Source organism: Hypoxylon trugodes (assembly GCF_022578975.1).
Source record: "Hypoxylon trugodes strain CBS 135444 unplaced genomic scaffold F4822scaffold_2, whole genome shotgun sequence".
Classification (NCBI taxonomy): domain Eukaryota; kingdom Fungi; phylum Ascomycota; class Sordariomycetes; order Xylariales; family Hypoxylaceae; genus Hypoxylon; species Hypoxylon trugodes.
In genome coordinates, this window is record NW_026250017.1 from 3,741,716 (window position 1) to 3,760,994 (window position 19,279).

General features: G+C 47.0%; 6 protein-coding genes across 6 annotated transcripts; 4 read left to right on the forward strand and 2 right to left on the reverse strand.

Moving 5' to 3' along the window:
- The first annotated feature begins 368 nt into the window (after positions 1-368).
- On the forward strand, positions 369-3,216 carry F4822DRAFT_392460 (FMN-linked oxidoreductase). Its single transcript, XM_051457209.1, has 3 exons — positions 369-699; positions 749-2,638; positions 2,703-3,216. Exons 1-3 carry the CDS (start codon positions 509-511, stop codon positions 2,788-2,790), a joined length of 2,169 nt encoding a protein of 722 aa, XP_051318646.1. The 5' UTR covers positions 369-508; the 3' UTR covers positions 2,791-3,216.
- Positions 3,217-3,660: 444 nt separating this feature from the next.
- On the forward strand, positions 3,661-5,277 carry F4822DRAFT_143913 (B-cell receptor-associated 31-like protein). Its single transcript, XM_051452892.1, has 4 exons — positions 3,661-3,847; positions 3,988-4,073; positions 4,153-4,305; positions 4,444-5,277. Exons 1-4 carry the CDS (start codon positions 3,827-3,829, stop codon positions 4,817-4,819), a joined length of 636 nt encoding a protein of 211 aa, XP_051318647.1. The 5' UTR covers positions 3,661-3,826; the 3' UTR covers positions 4,820-5,277.
- A 792-nt stretch (positions 5,278-6,069) lies between these two features.
- Positions 6,070-8,600, reverse strand: F4822DRAFT_426077 (uncharacterized protein; the record flags this gene model as incomplete). Its single annotated transcript, XM_051460474.1, has 6 exons — positions 6,070-7,144; positions 7,201-7,621; positions 7,679-8,000; positions 8,056-8,154; positions 8,211-8,421; positions 8,476-8,600. 6 exons carry the CDS (start codon positions 8,598-8,600, stop codon positions 6,070-6,072), a joined length of 2,253 nt encoding a protein of 750 aa, XP_051318648.1.
- Positions 8,601-12,966: 4,366 nt separating this feature from the next.
- F4822DRAFT_436323 (DNA-directed RNA polymerases I/II/III subunit 10) lies at positions 12,967-13,383 on the reverse strand (the record flags this gene model as incomplete). The annotated part of the gene is made up of 4 exons (XM_051462298.1): positions 12,967-13,018; positions 13,084-13,170; positions 13,221-13,279; positions 13,348-13,383. The coding sequence occupies 4 exons, from the start codon at positions 13,381-13,383 to the stop codon at positions 12,967-12,969; spliced, it is 234 nt and encodes a 77-aa protein (XP_051318649.1).
- A 297-nt stretch (positions 13,384-13,680) lies between these two features.
- F4822DRAFT_392484 (sporulation protein) lies at positions 13,681-17,423 on the forward strand. Its single transcript, XM_051457210.1, has 4 exons — positions 13,681-13,832; positions 13,888-14,231; positions 14,307-15,091; positions 15,141-17,423. The coding sequence occupies exons 1-4, from the start codon at positions 13,809-13,811 to the stop codon at positions 16,925-16,927; spliced, it is 2,940 nt and encodes a 979-aa protein (XP_051318650.1). The 5' UTR covers positions 13,681-13,808; the 3' UTR covers positions 16,928-17,423.
- Positions 17,424-17,872: 449 nt separating this feature from the next.
- On the forward strand, positions 17,873-19,162 carry F4822DRAFT_426080 (putative isopenicillin N synthetase; the record flags this gene model as incomplete). The annotated part of the gene is made up of 2 exons (XM_051460475.1): positions 17,873-18,072; positions 18,148-19,162. The coding sequence occupies 2 exons, from the start codon at positions 17,873-17,875 to the stop codon at positions 19,160-19,162; spliced, it is 1,215 nt and encodes a 404-aa protein (XP_051318651.1).
- Positions 19,163-19,279: the final 117 nt, after the last annotated feature.

Genomic DNA, 19,279 nt, shown 5'->3' on the forward strand with positions numbered 1-19,279 from the left:
AACTACCTGCACTAACATCTAAGAAGGCTAGCATTCTATACTACATATCGGTGTACATGGATACTTATACTTGCATCATGGTAGAAATTGGTCATAATTCTATTTTAATATATACCTAGGTATATAAGAGTAACCGATATTTGGAAAGACCGGTATTTCCCATTTAATTTTGAAGATATCTGCGTGAATAATAGGCAAGTACGGCGATACCTTAGTATGTACATAGCTTCGTACCTGAACGGCTACGTCAATTCGCCGTGGGGCAGCAGGTGCTAATATTTAGCGCGGGGTTCTATAAACGATAAGTAAGGTACGGCGATACGGCGTTACAGCGAAGGTGCGGCGCTAGAAACAAGTACCAGGTACTACGCCTACAAAATATTTCCCAGTTGAAGTCTGAAAAACGAAAAAATCCATAACCGAAACTTCACACAATTTCTTTCCCTAAATCCTATTTTCCTCGATTGCCGAAAGTTGATCTACCGAGGATCAAAACGCCGCAGCAATCATGGCTACATTGGAAAATTCTTCCAAGCATGCCGCCAACGGCGACACGCTTGCTAGAGATTCATCGGATATCGTCGAAGTTGATGGTCCTGCATCTAAGAGACAAAAGCTCGACCATCAAGAGACGAAGCAGGAGAGTACTCAGGCACAATCTCAAGATCGAACTCGAGGTGTTGCGCCCGTGAAATCTGAGTAAGATTCAATCATAAACCAAACAATTTTCATAGCTAACACTCCTTAGATACCTGGTCTCGTCTGAAGTTCAAGTTAAGGATGTAGATGATGATGCGGCAGAAGCAGGTATTACTACCGAAGATCCTGTTAATGGCAAGCCCGATCCTCGTGGTGGTGGCGGTAAGAAGGGTAAGGACCGAAAAAAGCAAGGCGGTCAAAACCAGAACCGCAACTACGGTCACTTCGAGGATGCTATACGCCTATGCAACAGTATCACCTACACTAACGAATTCTCACCCAAGACCTGCAAGTTCGGTGAAAGATGCAACCTGTCTCATGATCTCCGCAAGTATCTCAAGGAAGGCCGACGAGAAGACCTCGGCACTCTAGACGGAAAGTGTCCCGTCTTCGAGAAGCATGGTAGATGCAGTTCTGGATGGAAGTGCCGTTTTGTGAAGAGTCATTCTAAGGAAGTCGAGCGAGAGGATGGCCGCATGGAGCTTGTACTCCTGCAGAGTTCGGAAGCTATGGAAACTGAGGAAGACGACCAAAGACCTGGTGTCGTCAACGTTGTGTCTACTGACACCAAGTGGGACCTTGCCAGGAGAAAGGTCAATTTTGAGAAGGCTGACCCTTACACCAAGTGGCTAGAAAGGGATACCAACCTTACACGACAGCTTCACAACAAGACGAAGAGACAGGACGGCGATGAAACAGCTGATGGTAAGAAAGACATCAGAGCTCAGTTCGTCGACCCGCCCCTGAAGCCATCGGAGAAGAGGAAGATCTATTTCGGAAAGGAGACACCGGTTCTGGCCCCTCTTACTACGCAAGGCAACTTACCTTTCCGACGCCTTTGCGCCGAACTTGGAGCCCAGGTTACTTATTCGGAGATGGCTATGGGAATGCCGCTTGTCCAGGGACAGAAAGGCGAATGGGCACTCATGAAGGCTCATGAAACGGAACTTGCATCCCCACGATTTACACCCGAGAATGGCGCAATTGTGAAGGGCTATGATAATGCAAAGGATATTAAGTTCGGTGCCCAGATCTCAGGAAACCAACCTTGGGTAGTGATGAAGGCAACTGAAGCCTTGACACGATTCACCCCTCATCTCCGTGTGGTAGACTTGAACTGTGGATGTCCTATCGACCTAGTCTATCAAGCCGGTGCCGGTTCTGGTCTTCTCGACACGCCTAGCAAGCTGGAAAAGATGGTCCGAGGCATGAACGTCGTTTCCGGAGAGGTCCCCATTACGGCCAAGCTGCGAACAGGGGTACGAGATGGAAAACCAACAGCAGACAAGCTCATTGAGAGACTTGCGTTTGGAGGTAATGACACCCGTGAGAGACTCGGAGCGCCGGGATGCGCGGCGATTACACTGCACGGACGTAGTAGACAGCAGCGATACACCAAGAGCGCCAATTGGTCTTATATCGCTGAATGCGCCGCCCTGGTTAAGTCGTACAAGGATAAGAAGGATGCGTTGACGGACACTGCTATGGAGCCGGATGCGAGCACTGAAGCTAACACTTCAGATGAGAAGGTTTACTTCATCGGTAACGGCGATTGTTACTCACACATTGACTACTTTGACCACATAGAGCAGGCTAAGGTTGATAGTGTGATGATTGCGCGAGGTGCTATGGTCAAGCCCTGGATTTTCGAAGAGATTGAGCAGGGACAGTACTTGGACAAGTCGGCGTCTGAGCGACTGGGATACATTGAGAAGTTCGTACGTTACGGACTTGAAGCCTGGGGTTCAGATGAGTTGGGTCTAGGTTTTACGAGACGATTCTTGTTGGAGTGGTTGAGCTTCACTCATCGCTACGTGCCGATTGGCATCCTGGAGCACTTGCCTCCTAGCCTTAACGACCGACCACCGCGATACAGAGGACGAAATGATCTCGAGACTCTTCTTGCCAGTGACCATTACAAGGACTGGCTTAAGATTAGGTATGTTTTATCCATCTTCTTGTTTTTTATCACTCTTTTAAACAAATGCTGATATGAAAAACAGTGAAATGTTCCTCGGTCCAGCTCACCCGAGCTTCAAGTTCCAGCCGAAGCACAAGTCCAACAGTTACGAGATCGAAGCCGAGGGTTGATTGACTTTCATGGTCAAGGGATGTTGATCTTGCGGAGTTGCGGTCACTAGCTATAAAATTGAGGATAGATATGCCTGCAAAAGTACCTAGTGCATAGACACGGTAGATACCATGAATAAATCCAGAGAGTAACCAATCTGGTGTGTTATTTGGCGATAGTGGCTGGCATTTGAACGCGTGGCTTGTTGTCTTCCTGCACTTACAATAGGCTAGATTGCATCTCTTCTGTGACTAGACCTCCAGGCAGCAATGCAGAGACCGTGGCAAAGGATGCGATAATTCTTAGTATTTTATTTGATATGTAAAGTTTTTGATTTATATGAAGATGTTACCTAAATATTAAGCTTAAAAATAAATGATTCCATGTGTTTATTTCCGTTGAAAATTTACACGTTCCCTATGATGTATTTGGTGATGATAATTGAAAAGTGAAATTGTTTAGGTAATCTAAAGTTAGCGTACCTAGGTAGTAACGGGTACATGTACCTAGCAGAAATCCGTGTGTAACTGCAACGTCATTGCTAAACCCCCTGCGGAGGCTGACGTAGTTGACTTCCAAGCTTCCCTAATGTTCCCTTTTAGCACCTAGTAACTCAGCCCCACCAACCATAGCTCGGTCAGCTCCGGGTAACTTTCGTACTTTCATACGTCGTGAGACAACACAAGGCAGGAGAAGGCCACCTTTTTTTCTATCTATTTGTTAACAACGACAACCTTACCTTCCCGGAACAACAAAAAAAAAGAGATAAAATCCCCCAAACCCAAAATCAAGCTTTGTCGCATTTCTGAATTTCTGAAGACCTAAGACAAGAAATAACTTTCTCCATTTTCATCTTCCTGTTCTTTAATACGCCCAACAATTTTTCACACCTGCATACAACTCGAGACGTGCGAGCGAGCAATCACCACTCGCCAATAACTACTCTTTGACAACGCATTTAGGCACAGCTCGTGTGGCTTGCTGTTATACCTAACTCATCTATTCCAATCAATTCTCAATTTTGACAACTGAAACACTGAAACGGGAGATATCAAGATGACGCTCTATTATACACTTGTATGTATTTATTTCTTGCAGCACTACCCGCAACATTGCCATCATCATCTTCTAGAAGCAAAGGAAGAGAAACCCTACCCACCATGGCGATAATCAAGATGATTATATTCCTGTTGGATATGCTAATCATAGACAATCAGGTCTTCGTACTCCTCGTGGCAGAGATGTCACTCTTCATGCTCCTCGTCGTTCCGATGCCTTTCACTATCCGACGAAAGATGTTCACGTACGTTTCAGCCTGCCTATTCCAGAAAACATATCGATATCGATGCACAAGTAGCTGACGATACTGTTACACAATGTAGTTTCCTCTCCGAAAATCCTATAGTGGCGAAGATACAATATTGGCTTAAGATAACATTCGTCTTCATATTGATCCTCTTCCTAGACAGCGTCAATCGCGTCTACCGGGTACAGCTCGAGCTAGCTGCCGCTACCGACTCGAATAAGAGCACAGCGTAAGTTGACCCTCCCCGGAGTTTCCCTCGGTCATTGAAAAGTCCACCTTCTACCCATAGCCCCGCCTTCTTGATACCCAACAAGTTCCCGCACAATCCAAATACCTACATTATACTAACCACAATGTCCAAATATAGGGCAGTAATGGGCTCCGAGCGCCTCGAAGTACAAGCCCGCAAATTCTACAGCCAGCGTAACATGTACCTTTGCGGATTCACCCTCTTCCTATCGCTCATCCTAAACCGAACCTACATGATGATCCTTGAGGTTCTCCGTCTCGAGGAGAAGGTCAAGCAATACGAAGGAACCGACCGTAAGACCAAGGAGTCGGAAAAGCTAGCCGCCGCTGGTAAGCCCGGTGAGATCAGCAAGCTACGCAACGAGCTCGAGAAGAAGGACCAGGACATCGCCACCCTTAAGAAGCAGGCCGAGGGCCTCTCCCGCGAGTACCACGACCTTTGCGAGAAGTACGGCGAGACTGTACCCCCGGTTGGTACGCGCAAGGATAAATAGATGAATGATTCCTAATCCGATCCGATCCGTGATATATCCCCTTTCCACTTATAACCGTCGGGTCTGGTGTATAATCGGTCGGAACACATGTTCGTCTGCTGAACCAAAGAGGGATATATCGAGGCTCTCCTAGGAGTTGTACTACACTACTACGAAATTTACGAGGGCGGCGTAACGGCAAAGGAAAAATAAAAGAACAAGAAAACATGCATGCATTGGCAAGGACTGGATCGACCGAATAATTCTGCTATTGTACTATTTGAGAACCAAGCATGGGAGGGGGAGAGAACAATATGAGCAGATCGATAGCCCTCTCTTTATGGTCTAGATCCTACCCTTTTATATAGGAGATACTCTGCTTGCTGTAGGCGAAGCTTTGATGACTACGAAACAATAAAATGCCTTCTGAATCCCCATTCGGATTATTGCGTGAGTTGATCTATGGTCATGAAGTTGCATGTTTACAAGACTAGTTGTAAAACGCTATCATATTACTGCGTAATATCTATACCATCTTGAGTATATCTTACAGGGATTTCACTTTTTCCTTGACACAACTGCGTTCGAGATTACACTACACTAGAAGCAGAACACATGCATCGCACGACACCTGTGCGGGAGATATCGACAATGAAGTCATCGTAAAATATATAGATGAAGCCTAAAGTCCAAAAGTACCTAGACTGTCAGACAAGCGGACGAACACTTAGTCCGTCTTCCTCTCGACTCAGTGCGGATGCAACTCATCACTACCCACCTCGTCTTTTCTTCACATCCTTACCCCTTCACTCTCCCGATGCCTCCTTTCTGGTGGTCAGAGTATTCATGAAAAAACGAAAAAAGCCCCAAGCGCCACACACATAAATCATCAACTCATCCACACGCTCCAAGTGCCAAGTTGTCGAGAAGGTAAAAATGTATAAAGGGGGGTATCTTCAAAGCGAGGGCTGAACCGAAAAGTAGTGGTTGAAAAAACCAATAAAAAACTAAGACAAGACATTAAATCGATAAAAAGATAAGCCACCCGAGATGTTTGTTCATGAACCACTGTCCTACCGCGTCAAGATTTCGTGATACGTCAAAAACATACATCCGCCTCCTATATTTGTGTCCCCGTTAGATCGTATAAGTGATTTTCCTCCTCTTTGTTAAAGTTCTGTTGTTCCTTCTATTTTTTGATATGATTGGTATATGTTGGTTTAGAAGGTATGTTTTTATTTTTCGTGTCACATTTCTTTCGTTATATCTCATCATACAGCAATACTCACATTCTTCCGGGTCTCGGCCTCTTCGACGTGGAAGCCGAACACGAGCTTGAATAAGTCACGCAAGAACCCATATTGGCCTGAAGGGCGGTGAGCCATCATCCAGCTCACGCTCTTGGCCACGTCGGCCGCGAGAACACGCTTCCCTCTTGTGGGCAGCGAAGAGGCTGAGGCTTGTCGGAATGAAGAGTCGGCTGCAACCAGGTTCTTATAGCTTTGCAGGAGTGTTGCATGAGTTGATAGTGAGCCGAAGGACCCACTCGGAAGGGACTTTACGAAGGCTTGTAGGGATGCCGCACTGTTACCATGTTGTCCGTCCGGCCCGCTACTATCCCGAGAGAATCCGACGTTCATAGCCGCCTTAAGAATCAGGATTTTGATACGTGTGATATTTGGGTCCTCATTCGTCGTCGCTGTTGTGGCCGTGCTCGATGTTCTTTGGCTACTCTGAGAGTAGCTTGACAAATTTGAGGCACTACTAGACCATCGCCCCCCCCTGTTGCTTTCTGTCCCGAGCACCATGATATTCGGCACTTGTGGTGACTCGCTGTCGGGAGAGACTGGTGTATCCTCAAACTCGGTAACCGGCGTTTCCGGTACTGGAGGTGGCTTTCGTGACGTTTTCGTACTTCCTTGCGGAGCATGGTTCTTGAGACTACCGGCCTTAGAGCGATTCGAAGCCCGACTCTCTCGACCTTCCGTCAGCTCGGCCGCCTCTCGCTCACGACTATACGTGAAGAAATTTGTCTGGTTTGGTCTTGGTGTCCCCCTGTCTGGGCGGATCTGTGTCCATCCTTCCCTAAATATATCACAAAGCTCCCAGCATGCTTGGACTGCCGATCCGAGTAGCTCCTCATCTGGAGATTTCCCATCCCTCTTGTTTTGACGTAAGCTAAATAGCATCTCAGCAAGTGACCAACAAGCAGAAAGAAGCGAATCTGTTTCTTCTCCTAGCTCGCCCCTCTGCTTCATGAGTCGATGGCACAACGTAATGTAAAAGTCTAGAGTTCGCTCTCGGAATGCCTCCGGGAGCATTCTTGTGTCTTGTGCGCTGTACAGACTATAAATCTGTTAGCAAGGGTACTATTTGAAGGCGTTAAAGTCCAGTCTACTTACTGATTGTTGAGCTCAAAGCTCACACGCAAAACAGAATCTGCTATTTCATCCTTGCGTTGTCGTACATCGAAGAGAGACTGGCAGAAATCCCGGCACAGATCTAAGTTTTGGCGAACGTTGAAAGACTCATCGGGCTCATTGCGGTTATCGTATAGTCGTTGACATAATTTCCAACAGCATTTCCAAGCTCGCTCATGGCCGTCGGGGGTACCCGACGAATTAAATACACGTTCTCGGTGGTGCGTGCTAAGGCCGGCCAGGGTATTGCATAAGGTCCAGCATTCTTGCAAGGCGGTCTGCAAAGATCTGATTTCTGCACCTTCATTATCCTGCTCTCGAACAGGCGTGACATACTCCTCTTCATCGTAACTTTCTAGGTCAGGTTCTGCGTCTGTCTCAGGCTCCCTACTCTCTGGTATAACTATAGAAAAATCGTTAGTTCTGATATCAAGAAGGCTCAAAGAACCATTGTACTAACGTTCGAGGCTACTAGCGCTACTAGATCGTATTCTTGAAGAATCATTCAACACATCCTGTAGATTCTGAGCTCTGGGTGTCGCACTTTCCAGACTATACCGGACGGGTTTGACATCGGTAGAAAGAGGGGGCGGAGCAGGAGATTTAGCCTGTATCTGTGAGTTTAATGTACTGACACCATATAGTGATCGCTTTACCTCTGGAGTATGATGAGCATTCGTCGGTGGTAGGGTGGTGTCTTCGGGTCTAGTAGGAGATGAGGATAAATCCGGGGATGACTTTTGGCTCGATTCCGATTGTTTTGGCGAATTGTTGGCAGTGGACTGCAACGATGGATGAGAATGGCGTTAATGATATATGATCGGAGGCCTGACTTACCCAACTCTGGAAGCTCTCTGGGGCATGTATGACTGAGACCGCTTCCTCGTTTGCTGTTTGCCGTACTTGATCAGGAATATTCGTTCTAAGCATTAACAACTAGCCTTAGGTCAGCATCGTTGCTGTAAACGATATCCCATCTTCGAGCCACCAACCTGAGGTTGCGGATCAGGGTTCGCAGCGGTAGGTTGGGATCGAACCTCATCAGACATTTCATCTTCGATCTCCGTTACTTCCGTACCAACGGACGTCACTGGCGAAGGGCCGACTACATCGCTCGGGCTCATGAGGAAATTATTGGTGGAGGCCGGCCTAGGAGCGGCCGATGATGGCCGTAGCGAACCTGCTTCTATCGCGCTGGTAGACCTGATTCTTGTCAGCGGAAATCCCCAATTATGAGACTCGGGTCCGGCAACAAACATTGGACGGAATTGTGAATGAGGAGCAGCAGAGGACTCTGGCGAAGATACAGATAGCTCCATGTGAGGCGAGAAAGCGGATATTATACTTCCAGTTGATGATCTCAATGGAGCTTCGAGAGCCATGACTAGCTTAGTAGAGTCAATATTGTAAGGTCGCGATGTAGGCCAGGCGGTGTTACACAAAACTGCCTTGAGAGCGCTTGATAGCGGCTCTTATTATTCTATCGCGCCTCCAAAGGTTCAAAAAGTTGGCGCAGCGCGCTTATAACAAACGCAGAGATATGTCGGTATGTTTACCACGTATGAAGGAAGGGCCGCGGTATGGGTCGGATCTGGGTCCTGACGGACGGCCGAATCGAGAAGACCGGGGAAAACGCAACCTCGCGTGGAAAATTGCCTGACCAGATCAGGTAGGGCAACAGCTCGTGAAAAAGGCGGTGCAAGATCGCGCGTGAACAACAGTGATCCTTTTTACGAACTGAGATGGACCCGAACCGAGCGACAACAGCGATACTTCAACTGGCCAAGAACTAGCTGCAAGGTAGTCCCTGAAAGTAATATGCGTATCAATAAGATGTAGGTTGGTTCGAGGATGAGATGTATGTATGGACTTTCGAAACGGTAGGTTCGACGTGACTGGAGGAACAGAGCGTAGGTAGTGGGTTAAGTTGGTTGAATTGTTGCGCGCTGCTGGCTGATGAACTGATGGACTGATGGAGGGGGACTTGGAAAGGGAATGTCAGCTCGAGATTCGTCAAGGGAGCTCCACTGGGTCCCGAAAGGGATATTGGGACGTGGAGCTCACCCACAGAGGCACAGGCACGGGTAGCAGAACTAATGTAGCTAGCTACTTTAAGGGGATCCTTCGAGGTTGAATCGGTTATGAGGACCGAGAGTGTGGCGGCGTAGACGGATGGGGGTTAAAAAGTAAAAGCTAAGTGCAAGGTATACAGGACTAATAAGATGTATAGAGCGTGTACGAGGTCGCGCGAGTCTTGGGTTGGATGGGTCGGCGGCGGATGGCAGCGCGCAAGATGGGGTAGGATACCGTACCGAGGAGGGGAGGGAGAATCCTGCTTTCGCTGGGTTTACTACCTAAGAAAGGCAGGTTGTGGGTAGTACGGAGGCTCTTCTGTTGTCCTGATCTATGATGCTTCGGGCAAGAATGCGATCGCTTGACTCTGTAAGAGCAAATGGGCTGGACTGGCTGGCTGGCTGGCTGATGGCTTACTCTGCACATCCCGTCCTTTGCGCTGGTCCGTTCTCACAACCTGCAGATGCGCGTCTTGACTCTTTGCTACTTCGAGCGCAACTTTCTGACGAGTAGGAAGATAACAAGGGATGGGTGTCGGAGGTGGGCTGCAGGGGGGTTGAGAGACAGGGGTTTCGGCGCTTAAAGCCACAGACGGATCGCTTCCATCAACGAACCACAGAAGGCCATTCTGATCTCTCCCAGCCTAGTTTAAGCCCAGTAGGGATGAGCTATTAACCCACTTCACTCTCAGCGAGCCGGGGGTAAAAAGGAACTAAAAAGAGCAAATGTAGGTATGTAAAATGCAAAAGGTCACAACAGTCCCTCTAGACTCACCGTCGTGAATTCGTAAGTCATGATGATGATATAGCCAATGATTTTAGTGACCTGATTGCACAGGCTGGGTGGGACAGAGGATTTGTAATGCCTTTTTTCTTGTTTTATTTTTTCCTATTCATTTCCGTCGGCGTAATCAGAACTGCATGTTAAGTTGCGATAGCTGAGCCTGCCGCTAGTGTATATAGAAGCTCGGCATGTTTTAGCGTGCACTGAGAGATGGTGGGTGTAGAGCCATAGTGAGATATGCCCTAAGGGGCGTATCATGTATGCTCAATTGGCAGACCCCAGCCTTGATACGAGAAAAGATGAACTCATCATCAATCGGTCAGGTGGCAATGGCATTTTCGACGAAGCCGGGAGTTAGTTCGGGGCGAATTGCCTGATATGTGTTGTACGTAACTTCGTATGTAGTTCATAGTCCTGTGCCGTACCAAACGTAATGGAAGGGGGACGAGAGAAAAAAAAAAGTTGCGGGTATTTCTCAAGCATTCGCAAGAACCAATCCTTCGAGAATATCCACTGAGATAGTGTTCCCGAAGATCTGGTACCGCACCTTTTCTTAGCACTAACTGGGCTACTGGGTCTTGTCTATGTGGGCCCTTGGAAGGACTTGGTTGCTTGTTGGTGTGCGAACTTGTATCAGGCTAAGCCAACCAATAGACCGCGATGATCTGAACGGTGCATATTCATATGTCTTTTTTTTTTTTCGAAGGTCCATCGAGTCCCAGGCTGCCAGGTTGGGCTCGGCATCCCGAGTCCTCCGGCAGCATTGCATATGACAGCAATCCGACTGGTACCAAACTAGCATTAGCCAGGCGAATTACCTAAGTAGGTAAATAAATTCCCTATACCCGCTTGGGATATCAACGCGAATGCCGACGATGGGCGAAATGCGCAAGGCTCCTTGTATGCTGTTTGCTTTTATTCTAAAGACTGAGGGCACGACCAAGATAAGCTGGGGGCCGAAATTGGCATACGGCCGTTTTTCATATTGAATTGGTGGCGGCCATTGAGTAACCACAAGTTGTAATATCGGATATTATGGTGGCGGACATTTTTCTAAAGGTAATAAAAATCTGTATTATAAGGCTAGGATATATCAATCCTTCCCAAGGCCATGTTCACCGCTTGGGAGGGAAGGCTACCATTGTTGCCCTTGATGAAGTTGATGGGAGGATGGGATTGCGAATTGGAAGGTTGAAAAAGTTCCGGCCCGTTGCTTGTTACCGACTACATCCCTGGTTTACCTTTAGTCCGTGCAACCGGGGTATCAATCTACATTTCTATTGGTTGGATCGTTGGGTGACAATTACATAAGACTAAGGGGGAAGGCGCGGAGAAGAAGTAAAGTTACATTATGTAACAAAGTCGTACGTTGTCCTTGAAAAGTCGATTAAGAAAAGGTTTACCTAGTGTAAGTTATGTACTTTAATTGCTCTAATAGTGCATCTTATACACCGACTAATAAACTTAAGATCTATCACTTTCAGCTCGATGATTTTTTGACCTTGGCCGTCTGTACACGGGCCGAGAATTCTATAAATGATTGCTCATCTAATAGAATAAAAAACTATTGGAATTGTTATTTTACATACATGATACATAATACATATATGTACTGCAAGATCCACACTCGCTTATCCGTTGGGGGTCTATGTACGTACGATTTCCAGAACGTGGCGTGGACATGCATAGGCGCCGTGATACCTGCATACTAGTACATGACTGGGGGTATATCAACGCTTCGTCCGACATGCAGAACACCTAGAAAGTACATACATGTATGTACCTTGTCTACCACGATGCGGAACTCATGGGTAAGCTTCGTCTGATAACTTCCGGTCGTGGGACCTGATCATCATCAACCTGGGTTGCATATAAACATCTAAGAGGAAAGGTGTGTACCGATGATATTTGGATAGGGTCAGCCTACCCATTGCATAACCTCCATATTGACCGGGTAGAACACTTGGTAGACCGGAAATTACTCATATCATGATAGTGAGATAGAACTAAAACACTTGCTCGGAGGTGTGTAGAAATCCTTCAACGTTAGCACTAGTACTAATAGGAGTGAAAGTGCAGTTAGCCTACATCGGAGCAAGCCATTTATGATTCAAAGGAAGGACACCGATACGTAGGAAGTGCAGCTACCAAGCCGGCTTTTGCGCCTATTCTAGAAACCCATTAAAGTTGCAAAACTAGAAACTCAACACAAATCATCCATGATTAGACATTAGCCGATGTGTAGCGCTTGCGGCACTGGTAGCATCTATTTGTGGTAGTCAACATAACACGCATTGTTGGGCTACAACAGGGTAGAGCCAATTCCTTGCTTATCCACTGGGAACATGCTAGGCCTAGACGCCTTGCTTCACATATAGGAATGTTTGCCTGGATTTCTTCCCTCTCCATGGCAGATCTCGATGCGTTGCCTGCATCTCCGTGGGTCACCTGACAAATATTAACCTAGCAACTTGGACACCCTAGGAAAGATAGGGATAAGAACTATGCCCTAGCATTGAGATATTTCGGAGAATGCTATATAGGCGAAACGGTAGGTAGATAACCGCCGTTTGCATCCGCGTATCATCCTTGTACGCGACTAATTAGCGCGACTCAAGGCCATATAAACAGACCTCAAATGGATAGCCGCGATATGGCTCAACCGTTTCCAACCTTAAGGCATATTTACAGGCTCGAATGTCGCCACCGTCCAAGGTAAACAAATGCGTCACAGTGCAGCCTGGCTGAACCGGAGTGAACTTGATCCAGTAGTCGCAAGACGCCCCCTCTAAAAGTATCAACCCAACGCCATAGAATGCAATTTTTCTTTTTTGTCAATCATCGCCTCTAAAATCACCAAACTCCGGTCGCGTCTAGGTATGTGTATTGAGTTTATCGTTGTTGTAACTGGATCTTCTTTTCGTTGCGTCCGTCGGGTGTGTACCTAAATTATATGTTAGAATCCGACTCCTAGATGTATTTATGATGAATTCCGAATATAGAGCTTACTTCAGCAACTTCTCGATTAAGTCGACGTGGGTCATGACCATGCGACGGCAGCAATATCGCTTCAGGCCTAGTGAGTCCATGGCGTCGCTGAAATAAAATATTAGTATAAACCCCACTAGAGGGAAAGAATAACATACCCATCAGGAACACCTTCGTCAATGAGCTTCAGGTATCGCTCCCAAAGATCGCCGGTCACCTATTTGCACTTCAGTTAATACAAAGGATTTCCACGGTGGCGCTCGAGGTGATAGTGATGGCGCCTACCTTGCCGCAAGAAAAGCATCTGATGGGAATAATCATCTTGCCGATTAATAGTGCGCGATTTGTACTCGATGAATTTCGGAACGATCTAGAGGAAAATGAGCGGAACGCGAGACGTGGTTGCGACAGGAAGTAGGAGTCGCAAAAAAAAAGATTGACGAGGTGGAAGGAAGCGTGATTGGAAAATTGGTGAGAGTGCTCAAGCAATGATAGAAATGAATTATTCTTTGTTATCGATAGTCGGAACTCTAAGCACCGTGCATTTACGTAAGCCGTTTGAGTGCGTTCATGTGTCACGCTAATCGGCGTCGTCCCTTTAAAATATCTTATCGGGCTGTCTTATCGTGGCCCCGCAAAAAACTTGTGAACTTTTTATGTTTTACTGGTAAGACATTGAACCTTAACTTTGGTGATACGCAAAAGTTAAAAGCTTCTTCTTGACGGCCTGCGACATTAATCTCAAGATGGCTCCTATAACCACAGCAGATGTAAGTGATATATAAATCACAGTCGCGATCATATTCACTTACATTTTCCCTTTAGGATGTTGCAGCCAACAAACGAAAGAGAGATGGAAAAGAACATGGAAAAAGGAAACGAGCAAAACGGGATGTTTTATCTTCCAATGTTACTCCGACCGACGAGCAGCCTCCCCAAGAGAAGACGGCTAGCCAAACCAATGGCTTCACAGCGCCATCGGATAACCCGAAAAACTCGAGCGCCGCTGCAATAAACACCAATACCTCGGTTGCGACAAAAGAAAAACAACGACATGGATCTAAGAAAAATAGGCAATCATCTAAAGAGACACTGCCAATATGGAGGGTATCAAAAGCTATGGGAGGAAGAATGATGAACATAGATCCCATATTAACTGACGATGAGAAGTACGTGCTATAGACAACTCGACCTACGCAAAGCTATTTTAGATTAAGAGGCTGAAAAACTAACCTCTACTTTAGGCACCTGATAATAGCTTATAGCACCTCTATCCATGTATATTCGACAGCCGATTCCCTCCTAGTACGAAAAATCCCGCTTTTGGATGCGCGAGCTGCTAAGAAACAACTCGTTTCTATCCACTTGTCCCCAAGCTCACCGAATCACGTATGGGTTGCTTCGTCCGCTGGTCATCTCTGGTTAGTTGACTGGACCAATGGAACCGAAACTACATTCAAAGTCAAGTGTGGTCTTCTATGCGGCATGTTCATTGAAAACGTACAGTTTGGCGAGGACTCCCGAGACGTACCGATAGCTTCCATTGAAAAGGATGGCGCTTGGCATATCATGGCCTATGATGTGCGAGGAACTGAGATGAAGATCTCGAAATCTCTCCTTTCGCAGACGATGCCATTCTTAGACTTGCGGTCTGTTATGAATGGGTCCGCTATAATAGCATCGGCGGATCGTGAAATTTTACTTGGTACATTACAGTCTCCAGGGATCAAACATTTCCAAGATTTACGTTATGAATTCTTCACTCTCGACTGTAGTGACGAGATTACCTCCCTAGATGTGCGAGCAACAAAACGTATACATCTTAGTCGAAGGACCCAGGCGGAGACTGGTGACGAAACTGTTCTGGATGTTGTAGTGGGTTGCGCTCGCGGAGCCGTGTTCTTCTACAATGATCTCTTACCTCAACTCCGATGGTTGCATAATTCCAAGGGGCACAGAAGCTCCCTTCAACCCCGCAAATATCACTGGCACCGTAAAGCTGTCCACGCTGTTAAATGGTCACAAGATGGTAAGGAACATTCCCATTTCTAATATCAAGCAACTAATCATGTTTCCAGGAAATTATATTCTCTCTGGTGGTTCTGAATTGACATTGGTGTTATGGCAATTAGACACACAAAAAATGGACTTTTTACCCCATCTCTCTGCTACAATTGAAAACATTGTTGTCTCAAAGCGTGGTTCGGCATATGTCCTTCATTTGGATGATAACTCAGCTATCGTTTTGTCAACAGCAGAAATGAAACCAACGACATACATATCTGGAATCCAAACCCTTGTTTCCCCCCAACCTGCCTCAAAGGATAATATAGTTAGAAGGATTGGACAATACTCCTCAGGCCGATTATCGAAAACACCAGCTGCGATCAACCCAGCGGATCCATCTCGGATCCATTTTTGTGTGGGTAATGGGCAGCAGGTTAGCCAAGCTGGAAGTTATCCTTCAACTCCGATGGTGCAAACGTTAGACCTCGCTACTATGCAAGGCGTTTCAAAGCAGGCCTTGACAAGAACGCATCCAACAGATATCAATGTCACGACCAAAGGCTACGCGATAACGGAACCCCGCGTCACAGGTATGTCATATTCAGCAGACGGCAAATGGCTTGCTACGACTGATGAGTGGCAACCGCCTACGCGGGATGTTAACTCCCTCGGAGGGTCGCCTGCCGATAGACGCGAAGTCTACCTCAAATTCTGGGCCGTTAAGCCTGAAGACCAGAGCCTAGAACTAATATCTCGCATCAATGCACCGCATTTCACGAGTCATAGTGAATCGGTATACGGTTTGGCCGCCGATCCACATGCGCATCGCTTTGCTACTATTGGGGAAGACGGAGTCGTCCGCTTATGGGAGCCAACAATTAGGCAACGGGATGGCGTACTAGTCAAGGGCAAGTTCGGACGTGAATTGCATAGCTGGGCATGTTCCAAGGCTATACACCTTCAGGAAAACGAGGAACCTCTTCACTCGGATGCAGTCGCTGCTAAGTCTCTACCACGAGGGTCAGGTGCCGTTTCTTTCTCTGAAGATGGATCTACCTTGGTCTGTGCTATTGGAACCGTTCATGGTTCGACAGTTCATATCATCGACACCGAATCTGGTAAAATACGAAACTCTGTCGACGGTCTAGTAACTGGAGACATTCGGGATATAAGAGTCTTATCTTCATCTCTGGTCGTGCTTTCAGATCGCCTTGCCGTATACGATTTGGTTGCAGATGAGCTGCTCTACGGAGTCCAATTAAGGGCAAATGAGGACCCCCACAACCCAGGTGCATCGATATTAACACATATGGCAGTGGATCGTCGGACATCAACTTTCGCCGTGGCTGTTTCACAGAGTAAGGTGGATGCAGCCAACACTCCCTCGGAACTTGCCATCTTTGCTCCGGATCGAAGTGAACCTCAGGTGGTACAAGAATTCCCCCGCCCTATAACTGCCGTGGTCTCTTCTGTTGGGTCTAGTGGCTACCTAGTACTAGACACTGCCGCTCAACTGTGGTCCGTTAATGAGGGCATGGATACAAAATCTCTCGCATTTGCTCAACCACTCGCCGATCTAAGCCTCGACCAAGTGAATACTGAGGAGTCTCGCGAGGATGAGGCTTCTCTAGTATTACTAAACAAACAAGACGACGAACCGGCAAGTGGTGATGAGATGGAGGTTGATGTTCCAGATGTTGCGGCCAATGATGACAATGTATATCCGGCTGTTGTTCCATCACAGAAACTCGCGGAGTTATTCGATACTGCGCCGGCATTTGCTATGCCACCGATTGAGGATATGTTTTACCAGGTTACGAAGCTATTTTCGTCAAATGTAGCCGTGCCTGCGTCATAAAGACCGTTTCCCGTAGGGATTAACGAATTATTCAAATAATCAAAATTCCTATCCTTGACTCAAGTTGATACTGTGGATATCATGGTGTTGTGTGAGGTTCTTCCATGACATATCTGATAATACGAGAAGAGTTTCAGGTCCAGAATGCCATTGCTTAAAGAGCCAGTGCATTAATAGCTTCGAGGAATCTATTGATATGATGAGGGTTGGGTTGGTGTTAATAGGACTTTATGATATTCTACGCCACCCCTCATACGATAGCTCAAATGGTACTAATCAGCTCGGGTGTCCGATGAAGTTAAGTACACTCCAGTGTTGACCAAATCATATTATTTGGCAGCAGGTTCAGGCGTACAGGTGGTGCAAAATGCTGATTTTATGCCTGTTGATCACGGCTGCTTGGATACTTTATGTTAAAAGTGATAGCTAGTATGAGGTAAATTAAAAACACATCGAACTGATATCTTGCATTCGCTCTGTCGCTATTCGCTATTATCTGTACGATACCCCTATGGGATTTACCTTACAGTGGTGTCAACCTGAGACGGAACCATTTTATAGGGGTTATCACACCCGCAATAACTGTATTCGTTGCCCTGCAAGGTTCGACTACGGGTTCATATAAGTACCTAGGTACCTAACCTCAGTATAAACATACCCCAAATGGCACCTATAGTCTGGACAAAGAAATTGGAGAAACATGCGTAGAGCCTTTGCCTTTATTGGGCGGTTGATACCGATGCCGATGAACGGAATTACGCCATAGCTACAAGTGGACCTCTATCATGAGATGCCGTACGAGCAGGTACTTATTAATTTCAAACTTACGACTCTAAAGTATGCACACCTAGTTTTATACTACTAAATGCGCCGGCATGCTTGTACATAACGTCCTCCCACCTTAACGAACGCTTAAGAAAATATTACTGGAACTAGACTGTAATTATGTCGTTCACTTCAGTCCCCATACTAGATCTGGCTCTAGCTAGGGATCCCGAGACAAAGCCGCAGTTCCTAGTCGATCTACAACATGCTCTAATGGAAGTCGGATTTCTATATCTCAAGAACGTCGGTATTCCGGATGAACTATGGCAACAAGTCATATCAGAAGGCAAGACCTTCTTCGATATACCAAAAGAAGAAAAGTAAGTCCGAACTCACCTATCCAGACCATGCAAGTGGCGCAAATTACACCATAACTCACACGACCAAACTTCAAGACTTAAGATCGAAATGAAAAACGCACCCTCATTCCTCGGCTACTCACAACTCTCCGCCGAAATCACAGCAGGTAAAATCGACCACCGCGAACAAATCGACCTCTCAACCGAACACCCAATCCCGGGCCCCGACGCCCCTCTCTACGAAAACCTGCTCGCGCCAAACCAATGGCCGTCTTCTGCCGTGCTACCCGCTTTTCGGGATGTATACGCGGAGTATATGCGGCGGATGGGCGTTATATCCATAGAATTCACCTCGCTAATCGCTGAAGCGATCGGTTTGCCCTCCGACGCGTTTAATCGGTACTTCGAGCGGGACCAACAGCATAAACTGAAAATCGTAAAGTACCCTGATGTATCTGAACTAGGCCTAGGAGATGGAATCGAGGGGCAAGGTGTGGGTCCGCATAAAGATAGTATGTTGACGAGTTATCTCCTGCAAGCGAGCCAGCATAAGGGATTACAAGTCCAGAATATGCAGGGGGAATGGATTGATTGCCCGCCGGTTGATGATACGTTGGTTGTTGCGATTGGCCAGGGTATGGAGGCGTTGACGCAGGGCGTCTGCGCTTCGACTACGCATCGTGTGCTTTCACCGGCCGCGGGGCGGGGGGCTAGGTTCTCGATTCCGTTTTTTCAGGGCGTGCGCGCGTCGACAACGTTTGAGGAGTTGGATGAGGTGGGTGTGGGACAGGTACCGGAGGCTGCGCGGAAGAGGAGGCAAGAGGTTTTGGAGAAGAATGGGGGTGCGAGGTTGGATGATGTCGAGTTTACGTTTCGCAAGGGCGGCGCGGCGAGTACGTTGGGTGAGGCTACGCTGAGGAATAGGGTTAAGAGTCATCCGGATGTGGGTGAAAGGTGGTACCCGGATATTTTGAACGATATTAGAGAGCAGCAGGCTAGGGAGGCGGCGGAGAAGAAGAGATTAGAAGACGAGGCTGCTGCTAAGAGTACTGCAGCGGGGAGTGAGGGGGTAGGTGTTAGCACGCAGGCGCAAGCAGTGGAAGCACACTGATTTGCAGATCTAGAAGAGATCTGTCTGTTTTTTTTTCTCGAGATGATCGCAAAATAACAATAAAGAATGTAGGAAGCACGAACGAACTTCAGTCCGTTGCCCGTTGACTTCATCGCA